This window comes from Pogoniulus pusillus, chromosome 34, assembly GCF_015220805.1.
Source record: "Pogoniulus pusillus isolate bPogPus1 chromosome 34, bPogPus1.pri, whole genome shotgun sequence".
In the NCBI taxonomy this organism is placed as follows: domain Eukaryota; kingdom Metazoa; phylum Chordata; class Aves; order Piciformes; family Lybiidae; genus Pogoniulus; species Pogoniulus pusillus.
This window is the reverse complement of record NC_087297.1, coordinates 2310961-2329884: the sequence shown is the minus strand read 5'-3', so window position 1 is coordinate 2329884 and position 18924 is coordinate 2310961. Positions and strand designations below refer to the sequence as shown.

Here is an 18924-nt window from a genome sequence, read left to right as displayed (position 1 = left end):
GATGCGAGGAGGAAGTTGTTGTCAGAGAGAGTGATTGGCACTGGAATGGGCTGCCCAGGGAGGTGGTGGAGTCTCTGTGCCTGGAGGAGTTTAAGAGGAGGCTGCATGAGGCACTCAGTGCCAGCAGGGTTAGGTGACAGGTTGGACTGATGACCCTAGAGGTCTGTTCCAACCTGGCTCATTCTGTAAAAGCAGACACCTGCAGCTGAGAGGAGGCCAGTGCCAGCTCCTGGAGTTCAGCAAATCACCTGGGTCAGCCCAGACCCAGGCTGGCTGCAGAACGGGCAGAGAGCAGTGCTAAGGAGGAGGACTGCAGGCTGCCCAGGGAGGAGTTCAACATGAGCCAGTACCATGCATTGGTAGCCCAGAGCCAGCTGTGTGGCTGGGCTGATCCCCAGCAGCACAAACAGCAGACAGAGGGAGGGGACTCTGCCCCTCTGCTGAGACCTCACCTGCAGTGCTGGGGCCAGCTCTGGAGCCTGTAGCACAAGTAGGACACAGAGCTGTCAGAGCAGGTTCAAAGGAGGACTGTAAAGATGCTCAGAGCTGGTGAGCCTCTCCTGTGAAGACTGAGCTTGGATTGTTCAGCCTGGAGAAGGCTCAGGGAGACCTCAGAGCAGCCTGCCAGTACCTGAAGGGATTCCAAGGGAGCTGGGGAGGGAGTTTTGCCACAGGCATGGAGTGACAGGATGAGAGGTGATGGCTTCAAACCGGAAGAAGCTGGATTTAGATGAGCCATTAGGAAGAAATTCTTGCCCATGAGGGTGGCAAGGCACTGGACCAGGTGAACTTGTGGAGGCTCCAAGCCTGGAAGTGTTGAAAGGAAGACTGGCTGGGGCCTTGTGCAAGCTGTGCTGGTGGGAGGTGCCCCTGCCCATGGCAAGAGGGTTGAACTGGATGATCTTTAAGGTCCCTTCCAACCCAAAGCATTCTGTGACAGTTTCTGCTAGCAGCTAACTACTGAGGGCTTGCATCAGATGGGAAAGCCAGGACATGGGAAGCAAGCACAGCTTGAGCACAGCACCCTGGCATCAAGAGCTCACTACACAGCAGCATCACCCTAACACCTTGGATACAGAAAGCCAACCTAACTCATTGCAAGAATGAATTCTGCCTTTTGAAATCAAAAAAACTCCATTCAAGCCCAATCCCTAAGCTGACTGCCCAGCACAAAAAGCAGTCCAGACTCCTGCCAGCAGTGGGGAGTGTGGCTCAGTACTGCTGTGGGAAGCTAACCTAAGCTGCCACCTGACTAACTTTGTGATGAAATGATCTGTAAGAGAGCCAGGAGGGTGGGAAAGAGAATGTAAACTCTGCCAGGCACATGAGAAAGCAGCTTGCATGGCATCATATGCTTCTTGTCAAGCTGCTCCAGGGGGAGAAACACAAGACAGCTCCTGCCCATCCACTCAGCTGAAATGTCTGCCTCTGAACAACGGTTTTGTTCCAGTGCCACTCACATCAGTGGTCATCTTCTTGTTTCTGCACAGAGACTTCACACACATGTGCTCTCAATTCAAGAGAGATGCTGAGGTGCTGGAAGGAGTTGAGAGAAGGGCAGCAAGGCTGGGGAGGGGCCTGGAGCACAGCCCTGTGAGGAGAGGCTGAGGGAGCTGGGGGTGTGCAGCCTGCAGCAGAGGAGGCTCAGGGCAGAGCTCATTGCTGTCTACAAACTACCTGAAGGGAGGCTGTAGCCAGGTGGGGTTGGGCTCTTCTCCCAGACAACCAGCAACAGAAGAAGGGGACACAGCCTCAAGTTGTGCCGTGGGAAGTATGGGCTGGATGTTAGGAGGAAGTTCCTGGCAGAGAGAGTGATTGGCATTGGAATGGGCTGCCCAGGGAGGTGGTGGAGTCACCATCCCTGGAGGTGTTCAAGAAAAGCCTGGATTGGGCACTTAGTGCCATGGTCTGGTTGCTTGGCCAGGGCTGGGTGCTAGGTTGGACTGGAGGAGCTTGGAGCTCTCTTCCAACCTGCTTGATTCTATGATTCTATGAAATAGTTTGTACATCATCAGAAAGACAAAGCACTCCAAATGAGCTGCTGGGGCCAGCAGAATGAACCAAGGGGGCTGCAAGAAAACTGAGCAGGGACTTTTTCTAAGGGCTTGTAGTGATAGGAAGAGGGAATGGATTGAAGCTGGCAGGGGGGAGGCTGAGACTGGAGATGAGGAAGCAATTCTTTGCAGTGAGGGTGGTGAGACACTGGCACAGGTTGCCCAGGGAGGTTATGGATGTCCCCTGATTGGAAGTGTTCAAGGCCAGGCTGGAGAGGGAGACCTCATTGTGGCCTTCCAGTACCCAAAGGGGCTATAAGAAACTGCTGTGGGACTGTCAGGCTGCCAGGTAGTGACAGCACAAACCTAGAAGTGGGCATATTCAGACTGGATGTTAGGAAGAAGTTCTTCAGCATGAGGGTGGTGGGACACAGGCACAGGTTGCCCAGGGAGGTGGTGGAAGCCTCATCCCTGGATGTTAAGGCCAGGCTGGACATGGCTCTGGGCAACCTCATCTAGCATGAGGCACCCTTGCCCATGGTGGGGGTTTGGAACTGGGTGATCCTTAAGGCCCCTTCCATCCCAAACCATTCCATGAATCTGGAGCTAGCAGCATCTGAAGTGACATTTAACCACTTGGAATTTTAACCAGAGCTTTCAGGTCTATTTTTCACTCAGCAGAGTAACCCAAATACACTGCATGCTCTGCAGTACCTGCTGCCCACTCCTGTTCCCTCAGCAGCAGACAAGAGAGGAGAGCAGCAGACACCTCCCTCAGTTACAGCACTCAACCCAGTTATGCAGAATACATAATGAAAGAAGATAAAAGCTTCAGGAGAGGGGAAAATACTCTCACAAACCCCAGAACTGCATCCAAAATAGCAAGAAAACCTTCCTGCAGCACTACAGGCACAGCAGGCAGAAAGACCTCCCCAGTTTCTCTGTTAGATTCAAACCCACTGCTGATGCCACGGCTTGGAAGATCCCAGGTCTCATCACAGAAGGCATCAGAGATCAGAGACATCAGCAGAGGGGCCCTGCTCACTGCAGAAGGGTTGGACAAGATGCCCTTTGAGGGTCCCTTCCAGCCCCATGCAGAACTGTTAAAAGCTGGAAAAGACCTTTAAAATCACTGCATCCAACCATGAAGCCACCACTGCCAAGTCCACATCCCTTAGCACCACATTTACACCTCCAGAGATGAGAATCCAACCACTGCCCTGGGCAGCCTCTTTCAGGGTTTGACAACCCTTCCAGTCAAGAAATGTTTCCTCATGTCCAGCCTAAACTTCCCCTGGCACAACTTCTCATCCTGTCACTCCACAATATGGAGTGGAGACCAACCCCCACCTCACCTGGGAAGGGTTATGAAAGGACCTTAAAGATCATCTAGCCCCAACACTTCTGCCATGCCCCTGCCTCCAGGAGGGGGTCAGAACTAGATGATATTTGAAGGTTCCTTCCAACCCAACCCATCCTATGCTTCACTGCATCCTCCTTTCAGGGAGCTGTAGAGCACAATGAGGTCTCCCCTCAGCCTCCATCTCTCCAGGCTAAACAACCCCAGCTCCTTCAGCCACTCCTTACAGGACTTGTTCTCCACAACCTACTCTCCTTGACTGAAGATCACAGAATCAGAGCGTAAGGAGCTGGCAGGGACTTCAAAAGCTCATCCAGTCCAACCCCCCTGCCACAGCAGCATCACCCAGAGCAGATCACCCAGGAACACAGCTGGGCAGGTGAATAGTATCATAGTATCACAGTATCATCAGGGTTGGAAGAGACCTCACAGATCATCGAGTCCAACCCTTTACCACAGAGCTCAAGGCTAGACCATGGCACCAAGTGCCACGTCCAACCTTGCCTTAAAGTGCCCCAGGGACGGCGACTCCACCACCTCCCCGGGCAGCCCATTCCAGTGTCCAATGACTCTCTCAGTGAAGAACTTTCTCCTCACCTCCAGCCTAAATCTCCCCTGGCGCAGCCTAAGGCTGTGTCCTCTTGTTCTGGCGCTGGCCACCTGAGAGAAGAGGGAGATTCCACAACCTCCCTGGGCAGGCTGTGCCAGGGCTCTGTCACCCTCACAGGGAAAAAAGTTCCTCTTCATGTTTCCATGGCCCTTGCTGTGCCTCAGCTTCCACTGGCTGTCCCTTGCCCTGTTATCAGATGACATTACTTCAAATAACATTGAGTTTCCTGGTCCCTTGCAGCTGCTCAGCCAGTGGATGAGCTTTTGAAGTCCCTGCCAGCTTCTCCAGTTGAGGAAGAGTGAAAGGCCTAACTGCAACCTTTCACTCTTCCTCAACTGGACAAGCTGGCAAGGCACTCACTTTGGGCCTGGCCTTGACCACACTTCCCACAAACTTCTGGATGAAGACCTGCTTAAAGATTATAGCAGACCCAGGAATGCAAGAGAAGGCTGAGTGCAGAGATCTGTATTCAGCACGACAGCACTGACCTCATTGGCATGCAAAGATGCTCTCTGGTGACCAGAGAGTAAGAACTGATTCAGCAGTTCCTGCTTCAACACACTTCATCTGAAATGACTTTGACTGGCAGCTTGCCCTCCCCCTGGGTCATCATGAACGTGGGGTGTGGGGGACATCCCTGGTGACCTGACTCAGCAGTGATCTGGATGAGGGGATTGAGTGCACCCTCAGGGAATTCACAGATGACACTGGGCTGGGTGGGAGTGCTGAGCTGCTGCAGGGTAGGAAGGCTCTGAGAAGGGAATTGGCAGGCTGAGGTCAGCTGTATGAGGTTTAGCAAAGCCAAGTGCTGGGTCCTAGCACCTGGCTCACAACAACCCCAGGAATGCTCCAGGATTGGGGGAGAGCAGCTGGAAACTGCCCAGCAGAGAAGGACCTGTGGGTGGTGGTGGACAGATGGCTGACCAGAAGCCAGTGCCTGCACAGGTGGCCAAGAAGGCCATCAGCATCCTGGCCCTTCTGTCAGGAATGGCATGAGGAGCAGGACCAGGAAAGTGACTGTCCCTTCCACCCAGCACTGGTGAGGACAAAGCTTGAGTCCAGGGTTCAGTTTTGGGCCTCTCACTCCAAGGACACTGAGGAGCTGGAGCAGGTCCTGAGAAGGGCAACAAAGTTGGGGGAGGGTTTGAAGCAGCTGAGGGTGTTTAGTGTGGAGGAGGCTGAGGGCAGAGCTCACTGCTCTCTGCAGCTCCCTGAGAGGTTGGAGCCAAGTGGGGGTTATCTCCTCTCCCAAGTAACAAGATGAGAGGAAATGACCTTAAATTGCAGTGGGTGAGGTTTAATTGGAATGCTAAAAGAAACTTCTTCCCTGAAAGGGTTCCCAAACACTGGCACTGGCTGTTCAGGAAGGTGGTTGAATTCCCATCCCTGGAGATGCTTCAGAGAAGCAGAGCTGTGGTGCTGAGGGCCATGGTTTAGCCCCAGCCTTGATAGTTAGAGAATGGTTGGACTAGATGAGATGAAAATGTGTTGTTTGGAAAAGACCTTTATGATTCTATGATTCAGAGCCTCTATCTTGCATGCCACAAGAAGCAGGCAGGAGTTAGCCATCTTCTTACCATCACCTCAAATGCCTCTATGGGAACATGCAAAGGATTCCAAGATGTGCAAGGAGAACCAGATGAATGTGACTGCTGGTATCAGACAGCTGTCATCTTGAGTAATTAAACTCATTTTATGCTATCTACCTACAGAGGGGCAGAACCAGACCTCTGCAAGTCTATCACTTGGAATGTTTGAAAAAGATCAAAAACAATCACCCTTACTTCTGGAGGAGGCTGAGGGCAGAGCTCATTGCTCTCCACAGCTCCTTGAGAGGAGGCTGCAGTGAGGTGGGGGTTGGGCTCTGCTCCATAGGCTCAGGTGATAGGAGAGGGAATGTCCTGAACTTGTGGCAGGGGAGGGTTAGGTTGGAGAGGAGGAAAAATGTCTTTGGTGCCAGAGTGGTCAGGGACTGGCAGAGGCTGCCCAGGGAGGTGGTGGAGTGCCCATAAAGGTGTGGCCATGGCACCTGGGACCAGGGTTCAGTGCCCATGCTGGGGTTGGGCTGATGGTTGGACTGGGTGACCTCAAAGGGCTTTTCCAACTGGAACAATTCTGTCATTCTGGGTGATGTGAGAACACAGGACCAAAGCATTATCCTCCTGTGGTGTCAGGGCTGCTTGGAGGGCTCCTCCAGCCAAAACTGTTGCACGATTCCATGGCAGGCATACTATCACTGAATGGCCAAGCTTCATGAGAAAGAACCCATGCAGAAAGCAGCTGTGGAGATGCAAGGCAGAGCACACCTGATAGCTCCTGCTTCACAAAAGACAGCACGGCCAAGTAGACCTGGCAGTCTGCTACAATGATCTGCCTCTGGAGCCGATCGATCATGGAGAGAGTGGATTTGCGTCCATCCACCTGTGTGGAACAAACAGAGCACAGAGAATGTTAGCAGGGGCCAGGAATGGGAGCAGTGACCAAGGCAAGGCTCAGCACTTGGACCTGCAGAGCTATGCTAACCCTTGCCAGGTCACCAAGCAAGATCCTCCCTAATGAAGAGGGAACTCCAGCGAGACCTGGACAGGCAGAGCTGGGCACAGAGGAATCAAATGGGGTTCAGCAAGGACAAGTGCAGAGTCCTGCACCTGGGGAGGGATAGGAAACTGCACCAGGACAGGTTGGGAGGTGACTGCTGGAGAGCAGCCCTGTGGTGAGGGAGCTGGCAGTGCTGGGGGAGAGCATCCATGGCACAGCAATGTGCCCTGGGGACCAAGAGGGCCAATGGGATCCTGGGGGCATTATCAGAGTGTGTCCAGCAGATCAAGGGAGGTTCTCCTGCCCCTCTACTCTGCCCTGGTGAGACCTCATCTTGAGCACTGCCTTCAGTTTTGGGCTCCCCAGTTTCAGAGGGACAGGGATCTGCTGGAGAGGGTCCAGCAGAGGGCTACAAGGATGAGGAAGAGACTGGAGCACTGCCTGATGAGGAGAGGCTGAGGGACCTGGGGCTGCTTAGTCTGGAGAAGACTGAGAGGGGATTGAATCAATGTTTATCAATACCTGAGGGCTGAGGGTCAGGAGGGGGGGACAGGCTCTGCTCACTGCTCCCTGGGACAGGACAAGCAGCAATGGATGGAAGCTGCAGCACAGGAGGTTTCAGCTCAACACAAGGGAGAACTTCTTGACTGCAAGAGTCCCAGAGCCCTGGCACAGGCTGCCCAGAGAGGCTGTGGAGTCTCCTTCTCTGGAGCCTTTCCAGGCCTGTCTGGATGTGTTCCTGTGTGCCCTGAGCTAGATTGTGTGGTCCTGCTCTAGCAGTGGGGGTGGACTGGATGATCCCTTTGGGTCCCTTCCAACCCCTAATACCCTGTGAGCCTGTGAACTCTTACATACCCCCCACCCTCAGCAACTCTTCTTCTTAGAAGGCTACAAAGGCTCACAACAGATTTAAATTTCATCTAACTGGTACAAACTGCATCAGACCTGCAGCTAAAAGAAATTAGGTGGGAAAAGCACAGAAAGGATTCAAAGCTTGCATTGGGTTGGAAGGGACCCTCCAAGGGGATCTTGTCCAACCCCCCTGCAGGCAGCAGGGACACCTCCAGCTACAGCAGGCTGCACAGGGCCACGACAAGTGGCAAGGAAAATAAAGTGCCTCTAAGAGCAGAGTGGAGTATGTCAGGCTCAACAAATCAATAAAGCAATCACTAAAGAAGAGAAATCAATAAATATGCAATTAATGGGGATTTAAAATGTTCAGTAAATCAAATTTCAATCAATACTGGAGGGAAAAATATCAACAAATACAGAAAAAAAGATCAACCAAGATAGATTTCAAAATCCTAAATAAAACCAACCAATAATGATTAAAAAGTTGAAATCAACCCATATGGAGTCAAGGAAATATAAAATCAACCTATATGAGTCAAGGAAAAATGAAATCAATCCATGTGGAGTCAAGGAAAAATGAAACCAACCCATATGGAGTCAAGGAAAAATGAAACCAATCCATATGGATTCAAAGAAAAAAAAAACAACATATATGGACTCAAGGAAAAAATGAAATTAATCCATATGGATTCAAGGAAATATAAACTCAACCCCTATGGAGTCAAGGAAAAATTAAATCAACCCATATGGATTCAAGGAAATATAAACTCAACCCATATGGAGTCAAGGAAATATCAACTCAATCCATATGGATTCAAGAAAATATCAACTCAACCCATATGGATTCAAGGAAAGGATAAAACCAACCCATATGGATTCAAGGAAAAATATAATCAACCCATATGGATTCAAGGAAATATCAACTCAATTCATATGGATTCAAGGAAAAATGAAATCAACCTATATGGATTCAAGGAAAAAATAAACTCAACCCATATGGAGTCAAGGAAATATCAACTCAACCCATATGGAGTCAAGGAAATATCAACTCAACCCATATGGAGTCAAGGAAATATCAACTCAATCCACATATGGACCCAAGGAAAAATGAAATCAACCTATATGGATTCAAGGAAATATAAACTCAATCCATATGGATTCAAGGAAATATAAACTCAATCCATATGGATTCAAGGAAATAATAAAATCAATCCATATGGATTCAGGGAAAAAATAAACTCAACCCATATGGATTCAGGCAAATAATAAACTTAACCCATATGGAGTCAAGGAAAAATGAAACTAACCCATATGGAGTCAAGGAAATATCAACTCAAGCCCAATTCAAATCAACCAACATGGATCAAAAGAAGCCCAATTCAAATCAACCAACATGGGTCAAAAGAAGCCCAATTCAAATCAACCAACATGGATCAGAAAAAAGTAATTCAAATCAACTAATGTGGATCAGCAAAGAAAAAAAAATCAAATCAATCAATGTGGATTAAAAAAAATAATCAAAATCAACCAATATAGATTAAAAAAAATTAAATCACCAACAGGGATTAAAAAAGAATTCAAATCAACCAACAGGGATTTAAAAAAAAATCAAAATCAACCAATATAGATTAAAAAAAATTAAATCACCAACAGGGATTAAAAAAGAATTCAAATCAATCAACAGGGATTTAAAAAAAAAATCAAAATCAACCAATATAGATTAAAAAAAATAAATTCAAATCAGCCAATGTGGATTAGAAAAAAAAAATCAAAATCAACCACCATGGATCAATAAAAAAATTTCAATCAAGCACCATGGATTGAAGACAAAATAAAATCAACCAATATGGATGAAAAAAAAATAACATCAACCAACATGGATCAAAGAAAAAAATCAAATTGACCACTATGGATCAGAAAAAAATTATTCAAATCAACCAATATGGATAAAAAAAAAAATTCAGATTAACCAACGTGGGTCAAAAAAAAAAAGAAAGTTCAAATCAACTAATGTGGATTAGGAAAAAATAATTCAAATCAACCAAGGTGAAGCAATAAAAACCAATATGTGGAGAAATAAAAACTTCAAATCAAGCAATGTGGATCCAAAAACATTGAAATCATGCAAGGTGGATCAAAAAAGTAAAATCAAAATCAACCCACATGGATCAAAAAAAACTGAAATCAAGCAATGTGGGTTAAAAAAAATTGAAATCAAGCAACATGGATCAAAAAAAAACTGAAATCAAGCAATGTGGGTCAAAAAAAAAGTAAAATCCACCAATATAGATTCAAGAAAAAGTGAAATCAACTAACAGGGATAAAAAACTCAAATTGCATCAAAAAAGTAAAGTAAATATTAACCAACATGGACCAAAAAAGGAATTCAAATCAACCAATGTGGAACAGAAAAGAATTGGTTGGACTGGATGATCTTGGAGGTCTCTTCCAACCTGGTTGATTCTATGATTGTATGATTCTATGAAATCAACCAATGTGTAACAATAAAAATTAACATCAACCAACAAGGATAAAAAAAACCCAAAATCAAACAGCATGGATCAAAAAAAAATTCAAACCAAACAGCAGGGATCAAAAAAAAAAAAATTCAAATCAAGCAATATGGATAAAAAAAAAATTGAAATCAACCTATATAGGTCAAAAAAAGTAAAATTAACTTATATGGATTAAAGAAAAAATAAAATCAACTAATATGGATTAAAAAAAAGCAAATCAATAAAAAAGGGTCAAAAAATAAAATCAAATCAAGCAACATGGATCAAATAAAAATTCAAATCAAATCAACTAATGTGGATCAGAAAAAAATAATCCAAATCAACCAAGGTGAAGCAATAAAAAGCAATATGGATTCAAGGAAAACATAAAATCAGCTAATAGGGATCAAAGAAGCACAAAATCAACCAACAGGGATCAAAAAAAAACAGAAAATCAACCAACAGGGATAAAAAGGAACACAAAATCAATTAATAGGGATCAAAAACCAGAATCAACCTACAGGGACCAAAAAACCAAACACAAAAATCAATCAATAGGGATAAAAAAAACAAAATCAACCAACAGGGATCAAAAAAAACACAAAAGCAACCAATAAGGACAAAAAGGAACCACAAACTTAACCAATAGGGATCAAAAAACAGAATCAACCAATAGGGTTCAAAAAACCCACACAAAATCAACCAATTGGGATCAAAAACCTACAGAATCAATCAATGGGGATCAAAAAAACAAAATCAACCAACAGGGATCAAAAAAAAACCCCACAAAATTAACCAATAGGGATAAAAAGGAACACAAAATCAACTAATAGGGATCAAAAACCAGAATCAACCAACAGGGATCAAAAAACCAAACACAAAATCAACCAATGGGGATAAAAAAAAACAAAACCACAAAATCAACCAACAGGGATCAAAAAAAACACAAAAGCAACCAATAGGGATCAAAAAAAAACCACCAAATGAACCAATAGGGATCAAAAAACCAAAAAAATCAACCAACAGGGATCAAAAAACTACAGAATCAATCAATGGGGATAAAAAAACTAAAATCAACTAATAGGGATCAAAAAACCAAAAAATCAACCAACAGAGATCAAAAAATTACAGAATCAATCAATGGGGATCAAAAAACTAAAATCAACCAATAGGGATCAAAAAAAAAAAACACAAAATCAACCAATAGGGATCAAAAAACCAAAAAAATCAATCAATGGGGATCAAAAAACTACAGAATCAATCAATGGGGATCAAAAAACTAAAATCAACCAATAGGGATCAAAAAACTAAAATCAACCAATAGGGATCAAAAAACTAAAATCAACCAATAGGGATCCAAAAACTAAAATCAACCAATAGGGATCCAAAGAAACACAAAATCAACCAATAGGGATCAAAAAACCAAAAAATCAACCAACAGGGATCAAAAAACTACAGAATCAATCAATGGGGATCAAAAAACTAAAATCAACCAATAGGGATCAAAAAAAACCACAAAATCAACCAATGGGGATCAAAAAACCAAAAATCAACCAATGGGGATCAAAAAACCAAAAATCAACCAATGGGGATCAAAAAACCAAAAAATCAACCAACAGGGATCAAAAAAACTACAGAAAATCAATAGGGATCAAGAAACCAAACACAAAATCAACCAACAGAGATCATAAAAACTACAGAATCAATCAATGGGGATCAAACAAAAATAAAATCAACCAACAGGGATCAAAAACACACAAAATCAACTCACAGGGATCAAAGAAACCACAAAATCAACCAATAGGGATCAAAAAAACCCACAAAATCAACTCACAGGGATCAAAGATACCACAAAATCAACCAATAGGGATAAAAAAAACAACAAAATCAAGCAATAGGGATCAAAAAAGCCACAAAATCAACCAATAGGGATCAAAAAACCAAGCACAAAATCAACCAACAGGGATCAAACAACACCAAAATCAACTAATAGGGATCAACAACCCAAAAAATCAACCAATAGGGATCATACAACCCACAAAACCAAGCAACAGGGATCAAAAACCATTTCACCTCGACCGCTATGGCTGAGAACAAAGCCCTAATGCCAACAGAGCACTGCTGAAAACTAATCCCTACTATCAAGACAACTTCCTGCTCCAGAAGAGGAATTCCCTGACTATTGGGTGATTAATAACTATTTTACTTATTAATCTCCAACATCCCAGGCTCACAGGATGTTAGGGGTTGGAAGGGACCCCTGGAGAGCTTCCAGTCCAGTCACCCCGGCCAATGCTCCTCAACGGCTGGGATGGATTCAGCTCAGGCTGAGGGTGGCTGCAGCTTCCCAATGTGATTTGAGCAGGTCACTGACTTGGAGTGTTAGGAAATGAACTCCTAATATCAAGACAACTTCCTACTTCAGAAGAGGAATTCCCTGACTGTTGTGTGAGAGGAAGAAAATCCAAGCAAATACTCATCTATTAAGCAGATGCTAAAACACAAAAGAGCAGAGAATGGAGGTGAAGTGATCTGAAGTTCTCAATGACTGATGGTATTTGCACTGCTGTGGATCTGACATTCTACTCCCTTTCACCTTTTGTTTGCAAAGGCAGAGGGGGAAAGAAAATACACTCTGCAAAACACAAATCAGAATAGGCTCTGCTAAATACAAATCAGAATAGGCTCTGCTAAATACAAATCAGAATAGGCTCTGCCAAATATCAATCAGAATAGGCTCTGCCAAATACCAATCAGAATAGGCTCTGTCAAATATCAATCAGAATAGGCTCTGTCAAATATCAATCAGAATAGGCTCTGTCAAATATCAATCAGAATAGGCTCTGTCAAATATCAATCAGAATAGGCTCTGTCAAATATCAATCAGAATAGGCTCTGCCAAATACCAATCAGAATAGGCTCTGCCAAATACAAACCAGAACAGGCTCTGCCAAATACAAATCAGAATAGGCTCTGCCAAATACCAATCAGAATAGGCTCTGCCAAATACAAATCAGAATAGGCTCTGTCAAATATCAATCAGAATAGGCTCTGCCAAATACAAATCAGAATAGGCTCTGTCAAATATCAATCAGAATAGGCTCTGCCAAATATCAATCAGAATAGGCTCTGCCAAATATCAATCAGAATAGGCTCTGATAAATACAAATCAGAATAGGCTCTGCCAAATACCAATCAGAATAGGCTCTGCCAAATACAAATCAGAATAGGCTCTGCCAAATACAAATCAGAATAGGCTCTGTCAAATATCAATCAGAATAGGCTCTGCCAAATATCAATCAGAATAGGCTCTGCCAAATATCAATCAGAATAGGCTCTGCCAAATACAAATCAGAATAGGCTCTGCCAAATACCAATCAGAATAGGCTCTGCCAAATACAAATCAGAATAGGCTCTGCCAAATACAAATCAGAATAGGCTCTGTCAAATACCAATCAGAATAGGCTCTGCCAAATACAAATCAGAATAGGCTCTGTCAAATACCAATCAGAATAGGCTCTGCCAAATATCAATCAGAATAGGCTCTGCCAAATACAAATCAGAATAGGCTCTGCCAAATACAAATCAGAATAGGCTCTGCCAAATATCAATCAGAATAGGCTCTGATAAATATCAATCAGAATAGGCTCTGATAAATACAAATCAGAATAGGCTCTGATAAATATCAATCAGAATAGGCTCTGATAAATACAAATCAGAATAGGCTCTGATAAATATCAATCAGAATAGGCTCTGATAAATACAAATCAGAATAGGCTCTGAAAAATATCAATCAGAATAGGCTCTGATAAATACAAATCAGAATAGGCTCTGATAAATACAAATCAGAATAGGCTCTGATAAATACAAATCAGAATAGGCTCTGATAAATACAAATCAGAATAGGCTTTGCTGGTCCACAGGCTCACAGGATGGTAGGGGTTGGAAGGAGACCTCTGGAGATCTTCCAGGCCAACTCCCCCTACCAGAGCAAGACCAAAGAATCTAGCACCAGGCTGAGAAACACAGCACAGGAGTGTTTCCAAAGGACCTTTTCTACTGGAGAGATGTAGGCTTAGAGGAATTTTCATGATATTAAAATCCAAATAGACTGCTAATGTCTGCTAATAAATGAGCATTGGCAGTGAATATAATAATCAAAACTCTTTACAGGCTCACAGGATGTGAAGGATCTTTAGGTAGGGACCCTAGATCTTCAGGTAGGGACCCTAGATCTTCAGGTCCAACTCTCCTGCCAGAGCAGGAACGGAGAATCCAGCACAGGTCACACAGGAACACATTCAGGTGGGTCTGGAAAGTCACCAGCGAAGGAGACTACACAGCCTCTCTGGCAGCCTGTGCCAAGGCTCTGAGACCCTTCCAGTCAAGAAGTTCTTCCTGATGTTGAGGTGGAGCTTCCTGTGCTGCAGCTTCCATCCAGTGCTCCTTGTCCTATGCCAGGGCACAAGTGAGCAGAGCCTGTCCCTGTGTCCCTTCCCTCCTGACCCCCACCCACAGCTATTTAGAGCCACTGCTCAGGTCCCTTCTCAGCCTTCTCCTCTGCAGACTGAACAGCTGCAGGGTGCTCAGCCTCTCCCCATCAGGCAATGTGCTCTATTCACAACAGCAAAAGGACAGTAAGGAAGCTTCCAGAAGGATGCCTCCAACCCCCAGGTGTGTATTTTCTCACTCCTGTTCTTACATTCTTTTTGATCTTGTTCCTGATGGTTTCTATCACTCCGGCTTCTTCACTTTCACAGAGCTTCTCTGTAGCCTTTAGGTCATCACAGGCCAGTTGCATCTTCTCCTCTTCAAAGGTCATCATGGCATTCTACCAAAAAAAACCCAAACAGATCTGAATGAAAACCACCACAAACATTTGTATTTCTGGGAAGAGAAAGAAACAAACACACGAGGATAGGAGAAGTTCTCATGAAATCCTGACAACAACATTTCCTTCCTAAATAAACCCCTCACCATGCAGACACCAGGGCACATTTTCTACACAGGAACACCAACTTTGAGACTTGAGAGTGTTCTACCAACATTTCACAGCACTACAGACTGGAAGGGACCTCTACAGAGTCCAACCTTCCCCTGCCCCAGCAGGATCGGCCAGGGCAGGTCACACAGGAACACATTCAGAAGGGTCTGGAAAGTCTCCAGAGAAGGACACTCCACAACCTCTCTGGGCAGCCTGCTCCAGGGCTCTGCAGCCCTCACAGCAAAGAAGTTTCTCCTCATGTTGAGGTGGAACCTCCTGGGTTCCAGTTTGCCCTCATTGCTCCCTGTCTAATCACTGGGCACCAGCACACAGAGCCTGGCACCTTCATCCCATCACCTACCCCTCACATACTGATAGGCATTGATGAGATCTCCTCTCATCCTTCTCTGCTCCAGACTGAACAGCCCCTGGGCTCTCAGCCTTTCTTCATGGCAGACATGTTCCACTCCACTATCCTCACAGCCTCTGTTACACTCTCCCCAACAGGTCCCTGTCCCTCTTGAACTGGGGAGCCCAAAGCTGGACACAGTATTCCAGGTGTGGCCTCACTAGGGTAGAGTAGAACAGAAGGTGAACCTCCCTAGCTCTGCTGGCCACACTTCTGTCAATGCCCCCCAGGATGCCACTGGCTCTCTTGGTCACAGGGCACATTGCTACCCATGCAGAACTTGTTGCCCACCAGCACTCCAAGATCTTCCTCCTGAGCTGCTTTCCAGTAGGACAACCCCTGGACTGTGCTGCTGCCTGCTGTTGTTCCTCCCCAGAGGCAGGACCCTGCACATGTCCTTGTTGCACTTCCTGAGCTTCTCCTTCCCCCAGCTCTCAGCCTGTCTGGGTCTTGCTGGCTGGCAGCACAGCCTGACAGCTGTCAGTCAGTCCCACATCAGCAGCAGACCTGCTGAAGGTCCACTCATTCCCTTCATGCAGGTCACTGATGAAGACACTGAACAAGACTTGCAGACAAATCATATCTTACGAAGCCCTGAATCCTCTTAAAGCTTCCCCTGCAGCCAAGCTGAGCCTGCTGACACAGCACACTAAGGGGCAGAAGAATTCCTACCAACCCTCTTCAGTGACTGTTCTGCCACCTGTGATCTGCACCTGCACAGCTGTGGCTTGGCTGCAATTCATGCAGAGAAGAACAGTCCTCCAGGGTCACTGCTGCCTCCCTTTGGCAGCCACAATTCCTGTAACTCTCCCTACAGCTCCCTGCAAGGAGGCTGCAGGCAGCTGGGGCTTGGGCTCTGCTCCCTAGCATAAGGTGGTAGGAGAAGAGGAAATGTCCTGAACTTGTGCCAGGGGAGGGTTAGGTTGGAGAGGAGCAAAAACGTCTTTGGTGTCAGAGTGGTCAGGGGCTGGCAGAGGCTGCCCAGGGAGGTGGTGGAGTGCCCATGGCTGGAGGTGTTGCAGAGAGCTGCGGCCATGGCCCTTGGAGGTTTGGTGGCCATGGTGGGGCTGGGCTGATGGTTGGACTGAGTGATCCAACTGAACCAATCCTGGGATTCTGTTGGGTGATGTGAGAACACAGGACAAAACCATCATCCTCCTGTGAAGTCAGGGCTGTTGGGAGTTTTGGTTTGCTGCTTGGTTGGTTTTGGAGATGAGGAAACATTTCTTTACTGCAGTAGTCAGGGACTGGCAGAGGCTGCCCAGGGAGATGCTGGAGGTGTCGCTGAAAGCTGTGGCCATGGCACCTGGGGACACGGTTTAGTGGCCATGGTGGGGTTGAGTTGATGGTTGGACTCAATGACCTTAGAGGTCTTTCCCAGCCCAAAGAACACTGTGATTCTATTAACCTGATTGCTTTGGAGAGAAGGAAGCTGAGGAGAGACCTTCTGCCCCTCCGCAACTGCCTGAAGGCAGGCTGGAGCCAGGAGGAAGTTGGTCACTTCTCGGGTGTTACAAGAGACAGGGTATGAGGAAACTGCCTCCAGTTGCAGCAGAGGAGGTTTAGGTTGGGCATTACAACAAACTTCTTAACTGAAAGGGCTCTCAGAGCCTGGCACAGGCTGCCCAGAGGGGTGGCTGAATGCCCATCCCTGGAGGTGTTTCAAAGGGGCAGAGGGGTGGTGCTGAGGTCCATGGCTTAACCCCAGCCTTGGTAGAGTTAGAGAATGGTTGGCCTGGACGAGCTGAAAGAGCTTTTCAAGCCAAAGCCACTCTGTGATCCTGCATGCAGGAAGAAAATCTGATCAAAAATAGAAGTGCAGCCAACTCCATCTCCTGCTGAACCAATTTTGAAGGCATTTCAGAACAAATGACTGCTTTTCTTGATGCTTTATTCAACAAAAGCTCTGCACCAGAGAGGCCCAGGCAGCGTGGCTGCTATCTTTAGAACAGTAGCTAAGCAGGAGACTTGAGATCCCCTGCTGCTGCACTGCCACGTTCCACTGGTTCAGCACCACACAGCAGCAAGCCTGAGAGCTTCTCCCTCTTCCCTTTCCCCTCTTCAAAGCAAGCACATGCCCCAGAAGGCTTCCTAACCAGTATGGTGTTCCCTAAAGGATGTTCTACAGAGACCAGAGGGAATTCAAATTCATTTCATTCACAACTCCTCTATTTCTGGCATATCCCTATAAATCCTGTCTTTTAAAAGAGTGTTACCATGGATAATTCCTGGTGTGACTGAAGATCAAGCAGCAAAGTCAGAATAAGGGCAGCTTCAAAAACTAAGATCCAAACATTTCCTAAAGGCTTCTGTGGAGTCTGGACATAAATTAGCAGCTTTGATACACTGAAAGCACACCAGGAGAGAGACATTTAACAGACCTCAGCTGCTCACTGCAAGCCTGGTCAGTCTCTATTCTCAGATCTTGCCTATTCAAGAAGGAAGAAATGTGAATGGTTTGGCTTGAAGGAACCTCAGAGATCAGCTACAGCCACCCCTGGGCCACAGGCAGGGACACCTCTCAACTAGACTTGGCCAGCCAAGGCCTCATCTAACCTGGGCTTGAACACCTCCAGGGATGGGGCATCCAAAACCACTCTGGGCAACAGAGTGGGTGAAGATTAAGAAGCAAAGTCAAAATAAGAGCAGCTTCAAACACTAAGATGCAAACATTTCCTAAAGGCATCTGTGGAGTTTGGACATAAGTTAGCAGCTTTGATACACTGAAGGCACACCAGGAGAGAGACATTTAACAGACCTCAGCTGCTCACTGCAAGCCTGGTCAGTCCCTATTCTCAGATCATGTCCATTCAAGACGTTAGAAATGTGACTGGATGGAATTCACAGAATGGTTTGGGTTGAAAGGACCTCAGAGATCAGCTACAGCCACCCCTGGGCCACAGGCAGGGACACCTCCTAACTAGACTTGGCCAACCAAGGCCTCATCTAACCTGGGCTTGAACACCTCCAGAGAAGGGGCATCCAAAACCACTCTGGGCAACACATTCCAGTGTCTCACCACCCTCATACTGAAGAATGAAGAGGTCACAGACTTCACCCAGCAATGTGAATGCAGAACAGTTCAGCCCCAGAGAAGCTGGCAGGAAAAGGGCATCCAGGAGGATTACTTTAATGCCACCTCTACTCCTCATTCATGAGTTTTATTCTGCCTCCTTTAATGGAACACATCAATAATTCACACACTGGAGAGGCTGAGGAGCAGAAGCTTGACTTTCTATTTAAACCAGGTAAGTAAACAAGCTTTATATAACATAGTGACTTGTTTTCTAGCTACTACTGTGTGCTGGGCTGCAGCAAGAGCAGTGTGGGCAGCAGGGCAAGGGAGGGGATTCTGTCCCTTGGCTCTGCTCTCCTCACACCCCACCTGCAGTCCTGGGGGCAGCTCTGCAGCCCCCAGCACAAGCAGGACATGGAAGTGTTGGAGCCAGCCCAGAGGAGGCCACCAAGATGCTGAGAGGGCTGCAGCAGCTCTGCTCTGAGCACAGGCTGAGAGAGTTTGGGCTGTGCAGGCTGGAGAAGAGAAGGCTTGCAGGAGACCTTGGAGTGGCCTTGCAGGATCTGAAGTGGGCTTGCAGGAAGGCTGGGAAGGGACTATTGACAAGGTCTGGGAATGGCAGGAGGAGGAGGAATGGGTTTGAAGTGGCAGAGGGGAGATTGAAAG

At 46.2% G+C, this 18924-nt stretch overlaps 1 protein-coding gene across 2 annotated transcripts in view; it reads right to left on the bottom strand.

Moving 5' to 3' along the window:
• TTC39C (tetratricopeptide repeat domain 39C) overlaps positions 1–18924 on the bottom strand; it is a 55694-nt gene that overhangs the window by 18916 nt on the left and 17854 nt on the right. For both annotated transcript variants that reach the window (XM_064170618.1, XM_064170619.1), the window contains exons 3-4: positions 14552–14680; positions 6271–6385 (exon numbers count right to left, since the gene is read on the bottom strand). In XM_064170618.1, the coding sequence (XP_064026688.1) occupies positions 6271–6385; positions 14552–14680 (244 nt within the window). The remainder of the gene's footprint in view (positions 1–6270; positions 6386–14551; positions 14681–18924) is intronic.